A 19,934-nucleotide genomic window follows, 5' to 3' on the forward strand; every position below is an offset into this window, starting at 1 on the left:
CAAAAAAATGGGGAAGTGATGTAAAATGGGATTCCAATTTGCTTTCTCGTTTTCCATAATCACACAACGTTAGTTTACAATCATACAATGTTACAGCACAGAAGGAGGCCATTCAGCCCATCGTGTTAGTGCCGGCTCTTTGAAAGAGCTATCCAATTAGTCCCACTCCCTAGTCCATTCCCCACAGCCCTGCAAATTTTTTCCCTTAAAATGTTTACACAATTCCCTTTCGAAAGTTCTTATTGAATCTGCTTCATCACTTAAAACTATGTTTTGTCCAGATGCCAGATCCCTTTCAGCCAGACATGAAGATATTAAAATAAGTTGCTATTCCTAAAATTGTTTGGGGAAAGTCTTTGCAACATTTCGAAGATCAACGAGTGAATCTCATTATGACATTCCAGTGGAAATGTTGCAGCTGACATGCAATGAATCTTCAAATCGGTTCTGTTGCATCATGACCTTCATTATATTCCAATCAACTTTAGTATCTGATACGAGGTTTTAATAAAGGCTTTACAAGAGATATTAAAACCAGATGGTGTGACTGGACTGAATGAGCGATGATTCATAAGAAATCACAAAGGACATTGGCATTTTCAATGCAAGTTGCACATAGGAGATTGCCATCTTGTAATAATTCCCCAGCTACTGTGTCACAAATGTTCCTTTAGGAGGTTGGAGACAGCAACATCTCCTAAAGGGAATATAAACTGGAGGTGAGTCAACAGCCTCTGGCTTAGGAAGGTCACCCAAATGGAGCCTCTTAAATGTTCTCAACTCCCGCTCTGGAAAGAGGGTCAAGTTTAATTTAGCATCTTGGAGCAGGAGTTGTTCTCCTTAGAATAGGGAAGGTTAAGGGAAGATTTATTGATGGTGTTCAAAATCATGAGGTGTTAGGATAAGGCAAATAAAAAGAAGCTCTTTCCAATGGCAGTTGGGGTGTGTGGGAGAGAGGTCAGTAACCAGGGGACACAGATTTAAGGTAATCGGCAAAAGAACCAGAGAAGAGGGGAGAAGTTTTTTTTACGTGGCAAATTGTTATGATTTGGAATACCCTGGCTGAAAAGCAAATCCAAAGGTGACTTTCAAAATTGAATTAAATATCAATCTTCTGGACCGTACTGGGAGGAATCCTGGAGAGAAAAATCATAGAGGCATTATAAATGAGATATTTATATTTGTATGAGATATTTAAGTAAGATATTTTCTTTGAACACTCCTGTTCATTAGTTTTAAGAATGTCCAACATGGGGGACAAAAGGCCATCAAGAATTAAGGAATGAAGAGTTCATTCATTTTCCAATTGCCCAGGAAAGACCGGGCACCATGAGCATGTTGGACAGCCAATGGCAGGAGCTTGGGGGTGGGGCAGGTTGAAGGCATGAGGTCATCTGATGACTCCTTTGGGAATATGTCCGAACAGATTTGGCATCCTGACTCTCCTCTGGCATTACAGCTGGCCAATCTTGCTGCCTCACCACAACTGGCAAGCTGCCACTGGAGCCACAACCAGTGCCCGTGGCTTGCCAGTTCTTTATTAATGAGGCCAGCAGATGTATTTGCCATGGTCCTGCCACCAGCTTCATTAGGCTTGAATTGAATTAGCTGAACACTGGCATTGGAGGGACCTCAGGAGGAGGCGGAGATGGATCATCCACTCGGTACTTCTGGCTTGTGGTACTGCACTGGGATCACGCACCGAGTCGAGCACGATCCAATTTCTAGGACATTAAATTTTTTTCTTGTGGTCTGCCCCTGGTGTAAACAGCGAGAAGTGTTTGCACAAAGATTTTGCAGCATGTTTTTGCCCCTAGGGTTAAAAGGGAGCTGAGGAAAACACTGAGCGCACCAATATAAGGAAACCTTAGCTTCTTGCAATTCTCTGATTCCTCGTTAAACCTGCACCTCGTAGGTAGAAGCCAGAATTTGGACAGCCCTGGTTACTGGTGCTATCTGTACTGCATCGCTAATTCATTAGGACAGCATCCATGAGCAGCAAATCAGCTTTTAGATAGTCTAGCTCTGCAACGGGACTGTTTTGATAAGGAAACTAACTCAGACATGAATTAGATTGCTAGCTTTTGCAGAAATGGTTTCTCCTGACTCATCTTATTATCCGATATTGCTGTAAATTAACCTTTGTGATCTGAAATAGTTTATGCCAGTGACAGCTTATTGAGGTTGAAAGTGCTGGCCAATTACAAGATTTCTAGTACTGGGTAATGGACTGTTTGGTGCAGTGGAGACAATCTAATAATGAATGTTACTCTTGTCGGCACTGAGTACAGGATTAGGCTAGGAAAAGACAAGGCAACCAGTTTCAACCAGAAGTACCAAGTGGATGATCCATTTCGGCTTCCTCCTGAGGTCCCTCAGGTGCCAGCGTTCAGCTAATTCAATTCACTACACGTGATATCAAGAAACATTTGAGCGCGCTGGAAACAGCAAAGGCTGTGGGCCCCGACAACATCCCAGCCGTAGTGCTGAAGACTTGTGCTCCAGAAATAGCCGCGCCTCTAGCCAAGCTGTTCCAATACAGCTACAATGCTGGCATCTACCCAACAAAGTGAAACATCGCCCAGGTATGTCTTGTCCTCAGAAATCAGGACAAATCCAATCCAGCCAACTACTACCCCATCATCCAACATTCAATCATCAGCAAAATGATAGAAGGTGTCATTGACTGTGCTATTAAGCAGCACTTACACCTGCTCACCGATGCTCAGTTTGGATTCCCCCAGGACCACTCAGCTCCATACCTCATGACAGCATTGGACCAAACATGGACAAAAGACCAGAATTCGGGAGGTGAGGTGAGAGGGACTGCCCTTGACATCAAGGCAGCATTTCACCAAGTGTGGCATCAAGAAGCTGTGGTAAAGTTGAAATCAGTTGGAATCGGGGAAAACTCTATACTGGCTGGAGTCATACCAGGCACAAAGGAAGATGATTGTAGTTGTGCTTATTAGAGGACAATTATTTCAGCCCCAGGGCATTGCTTAGGGTTGTGTCCTAGGCCCAATCATCTTAGTTGCTTCATCAATAATCTTCCCTCCATCTTAAGGTCAGAAGTGGGGATGTTCACTGATGATTGCATAATGTTCCATTCTATTTGCAAGTCCTCAGATACTGAAGCAGTCCGTGTCCATATGCAGCAAGACTTGGACAACATTCTGGGCTGATAAGTGGTGAATAGCATTCACACCACACAAGTGTAAAATGACCACCTTAACAAGAGTTTATAACTACCTCCCCTTGATATCAATGACATTACCATTATTGAATCCCCCACCATCCACATCTTGGGGCTCACCATTGACCAGGAACATAATTGTCCCACCACAAAAATGCTGTGGCTACAAGAACAGGTGAGAGGCTGGGAATTCTGTGGCAAGGAATTCACCTCCTGACTCCACAAAGCCTGTCCACCATTCTACAAGGCACAAGTCAGGAATGTGATAAAATACTCATCAGTTGCCTGGATGGGTGCAGCTCCAACAACACTCAGGAAGCTCGGCACCATCCAGGACAAAGCAGTCGTCTTGATTGGCACCCCATCCACCACCTTCAACATTCACTCCCTCCACCAACGGTGCGCCATGTCCACAGTGTTTACCATCTACAAGTAGAACTGCAGCAACCCGTCAAGGCTTCTTCAACAGTACCTCCCAAACTTGAAAACTCTAGCACCTAGAAGGACAAGGGCAGCAGCCACTTGGAAAGAGCAGGACCTCCAAGTCCGCAAGTCCGTACCCCATCCTGACTTGGAATTATATCGCAGTTTGTTCACTGTCGCTGGGTCTAAATCCTGGAACACCCTTCCTAACAGCACTGTGGATGTACCTACAGCACATGGACTCCAGCGGTTCAAGAAGGCGGCTCACCACCACCTTCTCAGTGGCATTTAGGAATGGATAATAAAGGCTGGCCTAGCCAGCAATACCCATCTCCCACGAATGAATTAAAAAAACTCAATTTGTCTCGGAAGGAATCATCTGAAGTACAGTAAACTTACATACAACAATACAATATCACAGAATTGCTCTCATTGGTATTTTATATGATACATGAATACAAGATCAAAGATGTCAAGCTCAGTTTGTGTTTGATTTCTATTGAAGCAGTACAGTTGGTTTCTACTAAGATTCAATCATTGGAGACAAGTTAAGTGGAACCACCATCAGTTGCTTAATCCCCTTCACTAATACAGCAGCTATAAATGGATTGACTGAATGTACCATAATGTTGTGATGTTCATTTCTTTCCTAGGGCATGGTTCAGGCTATTTAGTCAGTTTTTGATCCTATTTTAAATAACAAAACTGATCCAGTTCTGTGGAAGGCATCAGGGCTTCGCAGCGGTGACATTCTCCTCCTAGTTTTCAAATCCATCCATGGCCTCTGCATCTGCAGTATTGTGCTTTTATTTTAGCTAAGTCAAGTCAGCTGGGCAAAAACCTGTTTCCAAACTCACCAAAAAATGAAAGAAAGACTTGCATTTATGTAGTGCCTTTCATGAACACTGGACATCACTCAGCCAATGAAGTACATTTGAAATGTAGTCACTGTTGCAATGTAAGAAACACGGCAGCCAATTTGCGCACAGCAAGCTCCCACAAACAGCAATGTGATAATGTCCAAAATGTTTTTTGTGATGTTGATTGAGGGATAAATATTGGCCAGGACACCAGGGAGAACTCCCCTGCTCGTCTTCAAAATAGTGCCATGGGATCTTTTACAAGCACCTGAGAGTGCAGACGGGCCTCACTTTAATGTTTTACCTGAAAGGCAGCATGTCTGGCAGTGCAGCACTCCCTCAGTAATGCACTGGAGTGTCAGCCTACATTTTTGTGCTCACGTCCTGGAGTGGGTCTTGAACCCAGAACCTTCTAATTCAGAGACAAGAGTGCTACCAACTGAGCCACGGCGGACAAAGTGAGCAGCTGATCAAAATGAAAGATAGTGAGCGGCCAGTCAATCGTGTCCTTGTGCTCAGAGATTCTTTGTACATACCCTTCATTCAGTCATTGTGGAGTGTGACTTATCTCGACAGACTGCAAACAATCAGGTCAAATTCAACCTTCACGGAGCTTAATCTGATTAAACTGCAGTTTGGTTGCTCTGCAAATTAAAGTTAACAATTAATCAAATGTGACTTTTATCTTGACCGTTCCCTAGCCTTGATAGCGTGGGCTCGTCAGCTAAAAGGGGTCAGTGTGTGACCTATGGGGAGCGTGTCTCTGCATGACACTGGTCTTGATTTCCTGGGGAATAATTACTGTCAGAATCTAAGATAGCATCAGTTAACAGAATCAATCACTTTATCATCAAATTTGAAAGTCCTAAGTCATCCCCCATCCATTTGGTACAAGAGTCACAGCATTGATAGAATCACATTGCCTCAGATTACAGTTCTGTGCCCATTCCCCATATGATTTCAGGGATGCCCTGTAGAAGTCGAGCTGATCAATGGTGTGATTTAAGGTCTCAGTAAACTATTCGTTGAAGCTCAGAACACAAGCTGTAAAAACTGGAAAGACACAGCATCCAACCAGCATCTAAAATAAGAAAAGACTATAAATATGTATTTATATGAACATATAAAATTGATGGGTAGGAGAAGCCCAGCTGCCCCAACAAGCCTGCCCCACTGTCATTAATGACTGGAACAGCATGACCAAGTATTTCTTCCCCTTTAACCCCACCTCCTCCCACCCCACATCACCATCTACTGCACCACTGGAAAAGGGTCACGAAGGGAAAATATACTCAGGAGAATTCCTCACCGACCTCCTCAGGCAATCCAAACCAGTTTGGGAGATCACGTGGACTAAGTGTCATCCACAAAGACACTCACCTACTGTATTTATAAATATATTCTGTTATGTACAATAAATAGTCATTTGGTAGTACAGAACTTGAGTATTGCTGAAAATAGAAACATGTTGTCAAAGCTTTTCGTCCTGCACTCATCAGGACAATCCGCAAGAATACCAATGAAGGGAAAACAACTACTTTATACTGTATGAGAAGAGAGTGCTGATTGGTTGGCAAGTGAACTCTGATTGGTAGAGGCGTTGCCATGGAGAATGCACCAGTTTATGGTGACTGACAGTTAACAGCCAAGCTTTGTTTGAAATTTAAGCCAGGCAGCTTGACTCTGATTGGGCCAGGCATTGCCCTGAGGAATGAACCAGCGAATGGCTGTCACTAATTTTGTTAAGCTAAAACAGGCGCAATGTTTGTACATGTTGTTTCTGTCTGCAAAGAACAAGGCCCTGTGTATTAATATATGTAGCTTCCAGTAGGCGCAAATGCGCCACACTGTGAGCCCTACTGACAATCTTAAATTGGTTGTCAGCGTAATTCTTAGCACACTGAGGATTATTTAGGAAATGTTGTCCAGTCACAGAAGCACATTTTATGTTGGGCACTGTGTTTTGATACCATGCTGGTTCATTTGTATTGCTTTTTGTATTGGCATTCAATTAACTTTTCTTTGGTTGAGTGAAGTTTCATAGACCCACAGATAATATTAAGAAGCAGCATCAAGTAACATATGAATTTTTTTCAAGGGCTTCATAAAGTCAACATCAACTATTTTCATTTATATAGCACCTTTAACTTAGTGGAATGTCCCAAGGCACTTTTCAGGAGTGCTGTTCTGACAAATTCTGACACCAAGCCACATGAAGAGACCTCAGGGCAGGTGACCAAAAGCTTGGTCAAAGACTTTAGCTTTAATGAGCGCATTAAAGGAGAATTCCTCGAGGCGGCCAACATCCCCAGCTTATACACCCTACTGAGTCAGCGGCGCTTGAGATGGCTTGGCCGTGTGAGCCGCATGGAAGATGGCAGGATCCCCGAGGACACATTGTACAACGAGATCATCACTGGTATCAGACCCACCGGCCGTCTATGTCTCCGCTTTAAAGACGTTTGCAAATGCGACATGAAGTCCTGTAACATTGATCACAAGTCGTGGGAGTCAATTGCCAGCGATCGCCAGAGCTGGCGGGCAGCCATAAAGGCGGGGCTAAAGTGTGGCGAGTCGAAGAGACTTAGCAGTTGGCAGGAAAAAAGACAGAAGCGCAAGGGAAGAGCCAACTGTGTAACAGCCCTGACAACCAATTTTATCTGTAGCACCTGTGGAAGAGTCTGTCACTCTAATATTGGCCTTTATAGCCATTCTAGGCGCTGCTTCACAAACCACTGACCACCCGCAGGCGCTTACCCATTGTCTCCCGAGACAAGGAGGCCAAAGAAGAAGAAGAAAGGAGGAGAGAGAAGTAGAGTGATGGGGAGGTTTAGGAAGGGAATTTCAGAGCATAGAGCTCAGACAGCTGAAGGCACGACTGCCAATCGTGGCGTGAAGAAAATCGGAGATGCACAAGAGACTGGAATAGGTCAATAGTCGTGTCATTAGCTATTGGCAATACTGTATTTGTAGAAGTGCCATTTTATTTTTTAAAAAGTTAAAAACCTGGCAAAATAATTGTGGGTCCCAATCAGCTGATCTGGCTTTGTCCTGAGTTGCAATCCGATCATCAGTAAATTACTGTCTCTGGGATGGTGAAGTTGCAAAATGGTTCAGTTAGTCCTCATTAAAGCAATTCAGGAGAACATATTTTAGTCAAGCATCTTTTTTTTAGACAAAGGGATAAGTTTCATAAGGAAATGGTTTAGCTAAAACTTGCCGATAAGCTTCAGCCTTTCAGACATTAGAAAGTTAATTCTTCAAAATAAATGAGATAAACGGGGCTGTTGTGTCTTTTGAAACAAATGGCCTACTTCCATTGATTACATGACCTTAGCATTTGATCAGAACAGGAATGATTTCTTCCCACTACCAGTCCTGAAAACTGGCAATTGTTCAAAGGTAGATGTTTAGAGCTGCACAGGCAGGATATTCTGTGTTTCTATACAAATACATTAATGTTCAGAGGGAGTAAGAAGATAATAATTTAATCAAGGATTCCAAGTGCCATCATGAACAGAGAGTACAGTTTAAGTTACTTATGAATGTTGGGTATAAGTAAATTATACTTTGTTACCCAAACTATATATTATAATTGAGTTTACCTTTAATTCTTGGTATTTTGTAGATGTAAGTTTGATAGCAACCTATCATGGCTGTGCTATTAAGTTGAATTCAATGGTTTCTATTCAGTGCAGTTTGGGCTTTCCTCCAACATTTTTATTCTACTTACAATATGGAAATAAGACATGTTTTCATAGGTAGACCAAGCATCCTATGACCTTAAACGTATGGCCTAATATATGCCGTAGGCAGGATAACATACTGTAGATCAACAATTACGCTCCGGTTACACTGTATTCTATGCCAGAAACCTCTAGGGATGTCCACCTTCTCCTGGTCTCATTCAAAAGATGCAAAAATACTTTGCCATCGGACCAACGCAGGCTAAAACTCAACAGTCAGATTTATTTACAAGTAAAGTAATACACAGAAGCAGTGAGATAGACAGAATTACATAAGAATAGAAATTTCAAGTCGTTGCTGGCATAGAGCCTATTAGACATGGACCAGAGGTAGAACTATAACCCGATAGCCCTCATTTCTGCGTTCTATGCTTGAGTCTAGCAAGAATTTGCACAGGGAGTGGAGTCTTGCAATTTTTGCCACAGGAGGTAAAGTGCCCTTCTTATTGTTACACATCTAGACATTGACTATGCATTTTGGATGGAACAGTCTTCCATAGACCTTCTCTAGCAATGTTGTATGTTGGCGATGATCCTAGTTGACCCACAGAGTTCAGATCTCCTGATGGAACTAAAGCCATGAGCAATCTGTGCAGTGATTTAGGTCATTACAACAATAATTACTACATTACAGCAGTGACTACACTTCCAAAGTACTTCATTGGCTGTAAAGTGCTTTGGGACATCCTGAGGTCATGAAAGGAGCTATAGAAATTCAAGGTCTTTATTTCTTTTATGGGAATTATTTTATGTTTAGAGTGAGATGATTGTGGGGAGATTTATGTATGTCTGTGCTCTGGGTTCACTGGATGACCTGGATACAGCAAATAGCAGAAATATGGGCCGGTGGGAGCGTTGGCCTGTAAAGAGAGCTGACTGAGTTTCGCTCGATTAATTTAAATGGAGGTAATTAAAATGGGTTTCTTTACCGATAAGGCCTGCGACCTTCCGAATTTTCCAATATGCGCTGTACCTCGGTGCTCCAGTGCGTCTGGCCACAAACCCAGGAAAATATCCCATTTTGAAGTCCACAAACTGGAGGGAAAGCATCTTGCATGCTGGCTCGGAATAACTACCTCCCTCCAAAAGGTTTCCCTTGGTTAACAATAAACAATGGAATTAACTTTGGCCCATTCCATGGTTTGTCCAGCCACATACATTAACATTTCAAAGTCTGACTGTTTTGATACCTGACTTTCTATGAAATTGCAATCCCGTCTCAGTGGTTGACATATAAACAGCAATTGGACTTATCCTGGCTTTCCAAAGACTCGTAGTTGGATTAATTTGGGTACAAACGTAACTGAGGGTCAGACGAGGCCCATTGCCTAGGGCTAAAAGGGTTAAATTATGAGGACATATTGCACATTTCATTGATTATAGAAGATCAAAGGGTGATTTAATTGAGGTGTTTAAGATGGTTAGAGGATATGATAGTGTGTAAAGGAAGAAACTATTTCTTCTGGCGGGAGAGTCTAGAACAATGGTGCATAACCTTAAAAGTAGAGCTGGGCCATTCAGGGGTGACGTCAGAAAGCACTTCTTCATATAAAGGGTATGGAAAATCTAGAACTCGATCCCCCAAAAAGCTGGGGGCCAATTAAAAATTTCAAAACTGAGATTGATAGATTTATGTTAGGCAAGTGTAGTAAGGGTTATGGAACCAAAACGAGTAGATGAAGTTAACATACAGATCAGCCATGATCTAACCGAATGACAGGACGGGCATGAGGGCTGAATGACCTATTTCTGTTCTTATGTTCCTACAGCTATAGTTGCCATTGCAGATCCCCAGGGAAGCTTTTGGACAGACTATATATTTCCCAATGTTCTGAATTTGTGTGGATGGTTGACAGACTGATATTGGGATATAATGGCTCCGCTTCCCTCCATTTCCCTTCCATTATTAATGTATGGAAAATCCCAATTCCCAATACACAGGATCAGCAGGCAAAATTTTCCTGCTAGCAATGGAAACTCTGAAAATGGCCCCAACTAGCTAGCTGCAACTTACTGGCTACAAAATAATGCTAAGTATTTCACAAGATTTTATAAAAAGAAAATGAAATTGCAATTCAAAACCAAACGTTAAGTGCCTGAAACATGTATTTAACCTCAGCGCCACTGTGGTGGTGATCTGTCCACAGACAGGTCCTCTGCTCTTTTTCCTCCACCCAGGAGAGACGAGCATAACTAAGGAAGTGGGCATATGAGGTGACTTCCCATTGCCTTCCTCAGGAAGTGAACCTGTTGATGTTGTCTTGAACCACACACACTGGCCAACTAGCCAACTGAGCTACCCAGTCCCCATTTGACGTCAGTATTGTATCTTAAAAGGAGACCATTTGCGCATGTACGCAGCTTGGAGCACTCTGACGATGTCGGTGGACCGCTGCGTTGTCAGGAGTCCCTTTGATCCTAAAATGGGTATGGCTGAATCAAAGTAGGTCTACTGAGATTGTGGTCTGTTAATGATGAATTTGAGGACTTACTCTTACTGTGAGATGTTAAATTCAAGAGTTTTGAATGGAATCTTCAACTGCGCTACACAAAATTGCTTGGGACTGTAATGCACAGTTACATCACACACTATGTTAGAAATTTTCTGCAGTCGAACTCCTGTTTTTCCAATGGTCCTGCATCGGTAATATTATAAAGGAGTAGAGTACCACATCTTTCTTTGCACCTTGATTGGCAGAGGACAGAAATTTGGGAATACTCTCAAAAAATGATTTTAAAACTGGTGCATTCACAAAAGTGGCTAAAAATAAAGGCTCAATTTGAGCCTTTCAAGTGAGTCTTGCAATCCTGTTTCAGGTATTTGCATTATTTATGCCCAAGATGTAGCTCCAGCTCTGGATATATTGCTTGATGTTGCTATAGCTATGCCACGGTTATGCGGAGGTTCCCGAGTATCTTTTTTATCAATCCATTTTATCTTCCAAACCCCATGTAAAATTGAATGACATGTTCCAATTTTTAGAAGTTCAAGCTTGTACATATGGAAGGCAAAACGATTGCTTGAAATGAAGCATTACCAAGCTAAAGTAATTATTTTTATTTTGCGTTCTTTTTATTTTCCCTCTCTGAATTGCCTGTTCTATCAGTGCAAGGTGTCACGTCTGGAGCTTATTAACATCGTGCAGTTCTGTCTCACAGACCATGATCGTAGTAGCTCTGCCTAACAGCCTTATAATGAGTTCTGTGGAAACCCATGTAGAACATGAAAGGAAATCACATGGAAATTGGTTCATGCTGACTTTACATTGCCAGAACCTACTGGGACAGTAGCATCAACATTCTCAACAAATAGGGGGTTGTGACAACCCTGGCCATTGAACACCAGACCAGGAACTAGGGGAGAACAACATGTGTACACTTGAAACGGATATGCAGGGCACTGCCTGCTGTGAGTGACTGCCAATGAGCCTTTCTTTTTACTAATTAATGAGAAGTTTACTGGATATTCAGCCATTTTCAATTAGTAAGAAGCATGGCAGTGCAAAGTCAAAAGTCAGCTGTGGCTCAGTGGGTATCCCTAACTGTTTCTGTGTTAGATGGTCATGGGTTCAAGTCGTCCTCCAGAAGCTTGCGCACATAATCCAGGCTGGCACTCCACTGAGGGAGTGCTGTGTTTCAGATGAGATGTTAAACAGAGGTCCTCTCAGTTGGATGTAAAAGATCCTCTGGTGCTGTTTTGAAAATAGAGCAGGGGTATTCCTCCTGGCCAATGTTCATCTATCTGCCAGCATTGCTGAAAAAAACAGATGATGTGATCATAACATTTCTGTTTGTGGGACCTTGCCTTGCACAAATTGGCTGTTGCCTTTCCTACATTAACAACAACAGCAACTTGCATTTATATAGCATCTTTATCTTAATAAAAGATCCCAAGGTGCTTCACATTAGCATTCTGAAACAAAATTTGACGTCAAGCTACATATGGGTTATTAGGACCAAAAACCTGGTCAAAGAGGTATGTTTTCAGGAGTGACTTAAAGCAGGTGGAGAAGTTTAAGGAGGGAATTCCAGAGCTTAGGGCATCAGCAGTGACTACACTTTGAAAGTATTTAATTATCTGTATCCCGCTTTGGGATGTCCTGAGGTAGTGAAAGGTGTAAAATAAATATATGTTCTTTATTGGTTTCAGTAAAAGAAAAAAAACTGGCTTTGCACTGGTAATATTCATAATGGCATAAGTGTAAAATCAAGCTATCTTTTAGTGAGCCACGTGCATGGAAACTCACTCCTTTAAAAACCAAACTACTGTGGAATTCATGTGTATTTGCCTGATATTGAGTGCACCAGTCTCTCATTGGAAGACCCACCTCACTTACTTGAGCTGAAAGACATTAGGTACAGGTTGGTAACAGCCAAAGCCTAGGGACTCCCAAGTGTGTATAGGGGCAGTGCAAGAGTTTAACTAACTGAAACTGTGCAGCTTAATACAATATCGCACACGTGAGTCCCTGTTGCTTCTCCAGATAAGACCACCAGCCATTGGATTGTAGGGTTAATTGGTGCAAAATGGGAAGATTTCCAAACCTCAGTGATGGATCTACACCTCCAGATTCTACAAATGAGTCAAACATCACACTTCCCCCACCCACCCCACCTCTTAGAGTACTTTGTATCTGCCTGGCTCACGGATTGAATTGCCAAACCTACAAAAGAGGCTCAACTTGGGTTCCATCTCTAGTTGCCAAACGTGATGCCCTGGAGCCAACTTAATCGTAACGAGTCCTGCTTTACTCAGATCATCCTCCAACAATGGGGGGTAGTCATTGGTTGGATTATTAAGTCACTAGTTCTGATTGTAACACTTATTTGAGGTGAGATTTAGAGATAGCCAATACAGCCAGCTGTGTCACATAATCAGCTTTCTATTGTATCTTTGCTCTGGCATAGCATGGAAACGGAACCAAAGGTGAAGTATAATTGACATTGTAAATGATCTCCTTTCCCTTGGAAATCCATCATCACCACCTCTCAAAAAAATCATCCTTGAAAATTCCCACCCCATATCCAACTTTGCTTTCCTCTCCAAAATCCTTGAACATGTTACCTCCCAAATCTATGTTTTAAGAACATAAGAACTGAAGAAATAGCAGCAGGAGTAGACGATACATCCCCTCGAGCCTGCTCCGCCATTCAATACGATCATGGCTGATCATCTGCCTCACCTCCACTTTTCCACCTACTCCTCATATCCCTTGATTCCCTGACAGACCAAAAATCTGTCTATCTCAACCTTAAATATACTCAATGATGGTGCATCTACAACCCTCTGGGGTAGAGAATTCCACTGATTCATAACCCTCTGGGTGAAGAAATTTCTCCACATCTCAGTCCTAAATAATTGACCCCTAATCGTGAGGCTGTGCCCCCATAGACTCCCCAGCCAGGGGGAAAAAACCTCTCAGTATCTACCATGTCAAGCACCTTAAGAACTTGTATGTTTCAATGAGATCACCTCTCATTCTTCTAAACGCCAGAGAGTATAGGCCCAATTTACTCAGCCTATCATAGGACAACCCTCTCATCCCAGGAACCAACCTAGTGAATCTTGCTGTACTGCCTCCAATGCATGTATATCCTTCCTTAAATATGGAGGTCAAGACTCAGTACTGCAGGTGTGGTCTTACCAAAGTCCTATACAATTGTTGTAAGACTTCCTTATTCTTGTACCCCAATTCTCTCGCAATAAAGGCCAACATGCTATTTGTCTTCCTAATTGATTGCTGTACCTGCATGCTAACTTTCTGTGTTCCTTATATGAGTACACCCAAGTCTCTCTGAACATCAACATTGAGAAGTTTCATGCCTTGCATCCACCACCTTCAACATTCGCTCCCTTCATCACCATCTACAGTGTGTACCATCTACAAGATGCACTACAGCAATTCACCAAGGCTACTTCAACAGCATCTTCCAAACCCGTGACCTCTGTCGCCTAGAAGGACAAAGGCAGCAGATGCATGGGAACACCACCACCTGCAAGCTCCCCTCCAAGCCACACACCATCCTGACTTGGAACTATATTGCCTTTCCTTCACTGTCGCTGGGTCCCAATCCTGGAACTCTCTTCCAGCACTGTGGGTGTACCTATACCCCAAGGACTGCAGCGATTCAAAATGGCGGCTCACCACCACCTTCTCAAGGGCAATTCAGGATGGGCAAAAAATGCTGGCCTAGCCAGCGACACCCACATCCCACAAACGAATAAAAAAAGCTAAAAATATTTTCCTTGACTTCCCTGTAGCCTTTGAACCTGTCACTCGCACTGTCCTCCTTCTATGCCTCCCTTTTGATGTCTAGATTATTGGCACTGTCCTCACCTGATTCCACTGTTATCCAGCTGAACATAGACAGAGCATCTCCAGCACTGGCTTCTGTTCCAACCCCCACACCGTTCCTCCCTTTACCTCACTATTACCATTGGCAGCTGTGCCATCAGTCACCTACTATGAAATCTCCTTCCCCTCACCACCGCACTCCCTCCCTTAAAGACCCTCCTCAAAACCCACCTCTTTGACTCGAATTTTGGTCACCCTCCATTTACATCTCCTTCTTAGGGGTGGTAATGTCACTAGACTAGTAATCTAGAGGCCAAAACTAATGCTCTGGAGACATGAGTTCAAATCCCACCACAACAGCTGGGGGAATTTAAATTCAATTAATTAATAAATCTGGAATAGCATGCTAGTCTTATTAATAATGATCATGAAACTCCTGGGTTGTCATAAAAACCTATTTGGTTCACTAATATCCTTGAGGAGAAGAAATCTGCCATCTTTACCCGGTCTGGTCTACAAGTGACTCCAGACCCACACAAATGTGGTTGGCTCTTAAGTGCACTCTGAAGTGGCCGAGCAAGCCACTCCCACTTAAGGGCAATGAGGGATGGGAAATAAATGTTGGCCTTGCCAGCAACGCTCACATCTCAAGAATGAATAAAAAAGGCAATATATGAATACAAATTATTCTGATAAAGACAGCACAAGCGGGCTCAGTTTTCTCTCCATAAATGCTCTCTTCTATAAAGAGCAGCTCAGAATGGGAAAAGAGTTTAGATCTCAATTAAGTGGCTATTTTGATTGGAAGTTACAAGGTACTGTTAATGGTTTATTGGATTTTTTGTCTTTGATTTACCAACCCAACATTTCAACCTCTGAAAGTGTGGTTAAATCCAATTGTGCCTGCAGCAGATTAAGAGCTCTTGAGGTCATTATGTGGAGGCTTTTCTTACTTGGTTGACCTATCAGAATAATAATTACCCAGGTCGTTTCCCTCAGGGCATTTCAATAAGGAGTGGCCAATTAACCCTTTGACTACTGACTGTCTAGGGCGGGTTTCAAAATATATCCCAGTATGTGTCAGATTTCAGAGCAGATGTTTCAATTCTGGCCACAATCTGGCAAAACCTAGTACAAGGGGAATGAAAATGAATTGCAGCTACAGGCCTCTCAGGAAACCCGGAGGTCAAGACCTTCTGGGGTGTTTTATAAAAGAGAAACCATTCTGGAAGGCTTCAGTCTTGTCCCCTAGACCTCCACACGCCCAAGGGAAAACCAGAGTGCCATGTTCTTTGGGACACAACGGCCTTGAGAACCTGGTCAGCGAGCAAACTGGGAAATAATGCAGGAGGTTATAAGAGCCCTACCCCTCCCCCTCACCCCCACCTCACTTGTGGACTTCTGTTTGGGACGCAGCCTCTGCAGGCATAGGTCAAGCTCCACCGCCAAAGGGCAACCACAGCCTAATGTAAAAGGGGCGGAGAGCTGGCAAGTTGGCATTGTGCCACTTCCTCCTGACTTATGTACCACGGGATCAAAGTGAGGAAAGTCCACCTTGTTCAAGAATGATTAACTGTAAAGCATCTCTACTGGGAATCAGGGAATATGGGGATAGGGCAGGAAAGTGGAGTCGATATGAAAGTTTAGCCAAGGTCTTATTGAATGGCGGAGCAGGCTCGAGGGGCTGAATGGCCTATCCAGCTCCTATTTCCTATGTGTTTGATTCCCATTCTGAGCTCTAACTCCCATACTTGACTTTCATTTAAGCTCTTCAGTGAGTGGATCAAACTGAGGGCACAGCAATGATTGACTATAACACACTGGAGAGGTCTATGGTGTAATCCACTTCTTAATTAATTTAAGTGACATCTTCCAGTGCTGTGCATTTTTGCGCACTGCAGTCTGCCAGAAGAAGCTACAGCAAAATTACCTCATGATTGTGTGTTCACCCATGCTCATACATGTTCTTAATTATTTAATGTGCTTTATTTCAGTATGAATTCTCAAGCACAGAACTCACACATCAGATAAGACGAAACCAGATCACTCAGACATGTCGAGCCAACAGCGCCAGAAGTCGTAAAAGGCGGGTTTTGACCCCTGATGATCTGAAACATTTAGTTGTAGACGAGGACCATGAGATGATCTACTGCTACGTGCCTAAAGTGGCCTGTACAAACTGGAAGAGGGTTATGATGGTCCTCACAGGAAGGGGCAAATACAGGGACCCAATGGAAATCCCGGCGAATGAAGCTCACGTCTCGTCAAACCTGAAGACCCTCAATCAGTACAGCATCCCAGAGATTAACCACCGCTTGAAAAACTATCTGAAGTTCATGTTTGTGCGCGAGCCCTTTGAGAGGCTGGTGTCGGCGTACAGAAACAAGTTCACCAGAAGATACAACACGTCCTTTCACAAACGGTACGGAACGAAGATCATTCGCCGGCAGAGGAAGAACGCAACCCAGGAGGCCTTGCTCAACGGCGACAGCGTGTTGTTTGAGGAGTTTGTGGGCTACCTTATCGACCCCCACACGCAGAAAGAGGAACCCTTCAATGAGCATTGGGAGACAGTGTCCTCGTTGTGCCATCCTTGCCACATCCACTACAACCTTATAGGGAAGTATGAAACACTACAAGAGGATGCAAACTATATTCTGCGTCTGGCTGGGGTTGGAGACTACATCAAATTTCCCACCTATGCCAAATCCACCAGAACTACAGATGAAATGACGGCCCAGTTTTTCCAAAACATCAGCGCCACCTTCCAGACAAAACTGTTCAATCTCTACAAATTAGATTTTGTAATGTTTAACTATTCCATGCCAAGCTACCTGAAGTTGGCATGAGAATGCCTGATGGCTTATTTAAGTCTTTATTTGTTATAATTGCATAAGCAGTTTCTTTTTGTAAATTGAATGAAGACTTTCACCGTTGCTGCGAGCAGCAAAAATTGGAATTATTTAAATAACTTTGTAAGAACGAACTGCTCTTTTTGCAGGGTAATGGAACCTTGGGCTAGTTTAAAGATTTATTTCCTGGCATACTCTACTATCCTGAATAGGCGTGTAGTTCACTTGTGTATGATAAGAGGCTTTGCATTACCGTCAGGAGGTGGTTTGTAATCAGGAGCTTCCCTACGTCCAGGATTCAGTTTGGAAGACTGTTAATATCTCACCCTTAAAAAGCGGGGTTACCCTCTGATTTGACTGTACTGTAGTAAATTGCTAGTGAGCCGATTTTGAATATAAAAGGAGTTTCTTGTGGTAGTTGCCGTATCATTGTACAATCAGCATTTCAGCAATTAGTTTCATGTATTTCAAAGATTTAAACTGCGATTATGGTTAATTTTTCTTTTAAGAAAGCTAACATGAGGCTTCTGTCATCTGATGCCAAGCCCCAGATTAATAGCAGATTGATTAACAGTGTCCCTGCAGTCATTGCGTCACTTTTGTGCTCCCCTTTCACAAAGAACACCCCACAAACAGCCCAGGGCTGATATTTCCTGCCAGCATCACATATCGGAAAACCATGGGCAAGTGGGCTTGGGATTTTCCAATATGGCTGCAGGCAGCCAAAGCTTCCCTTCCCCCTGACAACAGGCTCCGCCCCCACCTCCCACCTACACCAATGTCCTGCTGGATAGTTTTGTCTTGATGAAGGAGGGGAAGCAGGAGAGGAAGGGGGTGTTGCTGTTTGCCATGGGGTCCATGGAAAACCTCCCAAAAGAGCCGAGAGTCATAAAGTGCACCTGTAAAAGCCAGAGCTTGTTAGAGTGTACATTGTTAAATTCAACTGCTAGTTGAGAATTCAAGACTGGAGAATTGTTTAAAATTAAAATGATCTTTCTTTCAAGCTGTGAAGCATGATTTACAAAATTACACAGAATTCTGGAGAAACGAAATATTAAAATGCATCGCTGCCTTTTATTCATGAACGTACACCACAGTCCCACAACTCAGCACTGCTGTCAGAAGGAACTGTGAAAACAATGTTTGGAAAGATTTACAGAATCAGATTAAACTCATGGGGTATTCGATCTACCAAAAAATAGATGTACATATCTTAATCATAGTACTAATGCGTTTTTTTTATTCTTGGGATATGTGCGTCAATGGCAAGGCTGGCATTTACTGACCGTCCCTATTTTCCCTTGAGAAGGTGATGGTGAGCCTTCCTCTTGAACCACTGCAGTCCATGTGGTGAAGGTGCTCCCATAGAGCTGTTAGGTAGCAAGTTGCAAGGTTTTGACCCAGCGATGATGAAGGAATGTCTGATATATGTCCATGTCAAGATGGTTTGGAGGTGGCGGTGTTCCCATGCACCTGCTGCCCTCGTCCTTCTAGGTGGTAGAGGTCACAGGATTGGGAGGTTGTCACAGCTCTCTTACTGTTCAATACAGTAAGCTGCACAGAGAAACAAGGACTCACTATTCTACTTGGAGAGTTTTCATGGAGATCTCCCTCCAATAGTTCAGTGGAAAAGCGGCCGTATCTCCCACCTTTCCGCTGATCTCCCGCTGAAGCAATGGTAGGAGATTGGGAGAACCGTTACTGGGAATCCCAGGTGCTGATGTATAAGCTGCACCTTAGTGCAACTTTTCTACATTCGATAAATAATCAGTGACCTCTGACCGTCCATTGTGATTTGGTTGGAAAACCCCTGCAGAAAAGAATTTCCTGCCGCTACTCCCATGTTCTACCGATCTTCCACTGAAGTTGCAACCGGAGATAGGGAGAAATCCCATGGACACTCCAGGTGGTTTTCTTCACACCTGTAAGAAATTTGATGGCCTCCATTTGCATGTCTTGATTATTGTTAGATTAGATTTAGAAAAAATGGAAAGCTAATTCAACACACTAACAATAACAGATTTCCAGTGAAAACCTTGTGAAGATATTTTACTTCCTTCTATGTCTACAGTTCTGTCGTATTATCTTTCCAATCTCTACAGCCCAGTACAAGCATTATGTCTCGAAGTTTTTTAGTTCACTTGCCAACATATTTAAGTGCTTGATTAAATATTTGTTCAATGAGCACTGTTTTTGTCAGCACGTTAATTAAGTTACTTAGAAGTAGCACTAATAGCTGATGCATTATTTGTGTTATGAAAAGATTTTGAGGTGTGTCTATCTTAACGGCAGGTGCCCTATTTATTTCTTTGAATGCAGAAGGGAAAATGTCTCGTTGTGAAGGATTAGTACTGGGCTCCAATTATTTATTTTTGCGGGTGAATTGCTGGCTGGTTTTCTTGTACCATTTCTCTCCACTTTCCTTCACTCTTTTTCATTTCTCCTGTCTTGTCTTCCAGATTGCCAAGTATTCAATATTCCTAGACGTGCCGTAATGTATATACACTGTGACTTTTATTGCGTTTACGCTGACATAATATGTAAGCAACTTAGTGGAAACT

The 19,934-nt window shown here is 42.9% G+C and overlaps 1 protein-coding gene across 2 annotated transcripts in view; it reads left to right on the forward strand.

The window, feature by feature from the left end:
* chst11 (carbohydrate (chondroitin 4) sulfotransferase 11) overlaps positions 1-18,425 on the forward strand; it is a 274,852-nt gene extending 256,427 nt beyond the window's left edge. For both annotated transcript variants that reach the window (XM_068050327.1, XM_068050331.1), the window contains exon 3: positions 16,516-18,425. In XM_068050327.1, the coding sequence (XP_067906428.1) occupies positions 16,516-17,370 (855 nt within the window). In that variant the 3' untranslated portion in view covers positions 17,371-18,425. The remainder of the gene's footprint in view (positions 1-16,515) is intronic.
* Positions 18,426-19,934: the final 1,509 nt, after the last annotated feature.

Source organism: Heterodontus francisci, chromosome 18, assembly GCF_036365525.1.
Source record: "Heterodontus francisci isolate sHetFra1 chromosome 18, sHetFra1.hap1, whole genome shotgun sequence".
Classification (NCBI taxonomy): domain Eukaryota; kingdom Metazoa; phylum Chordata; class Chondrichthyes; order Heterodontiformes; family Heterodontidae; genus Heterodontus; species Heterodontus francisci.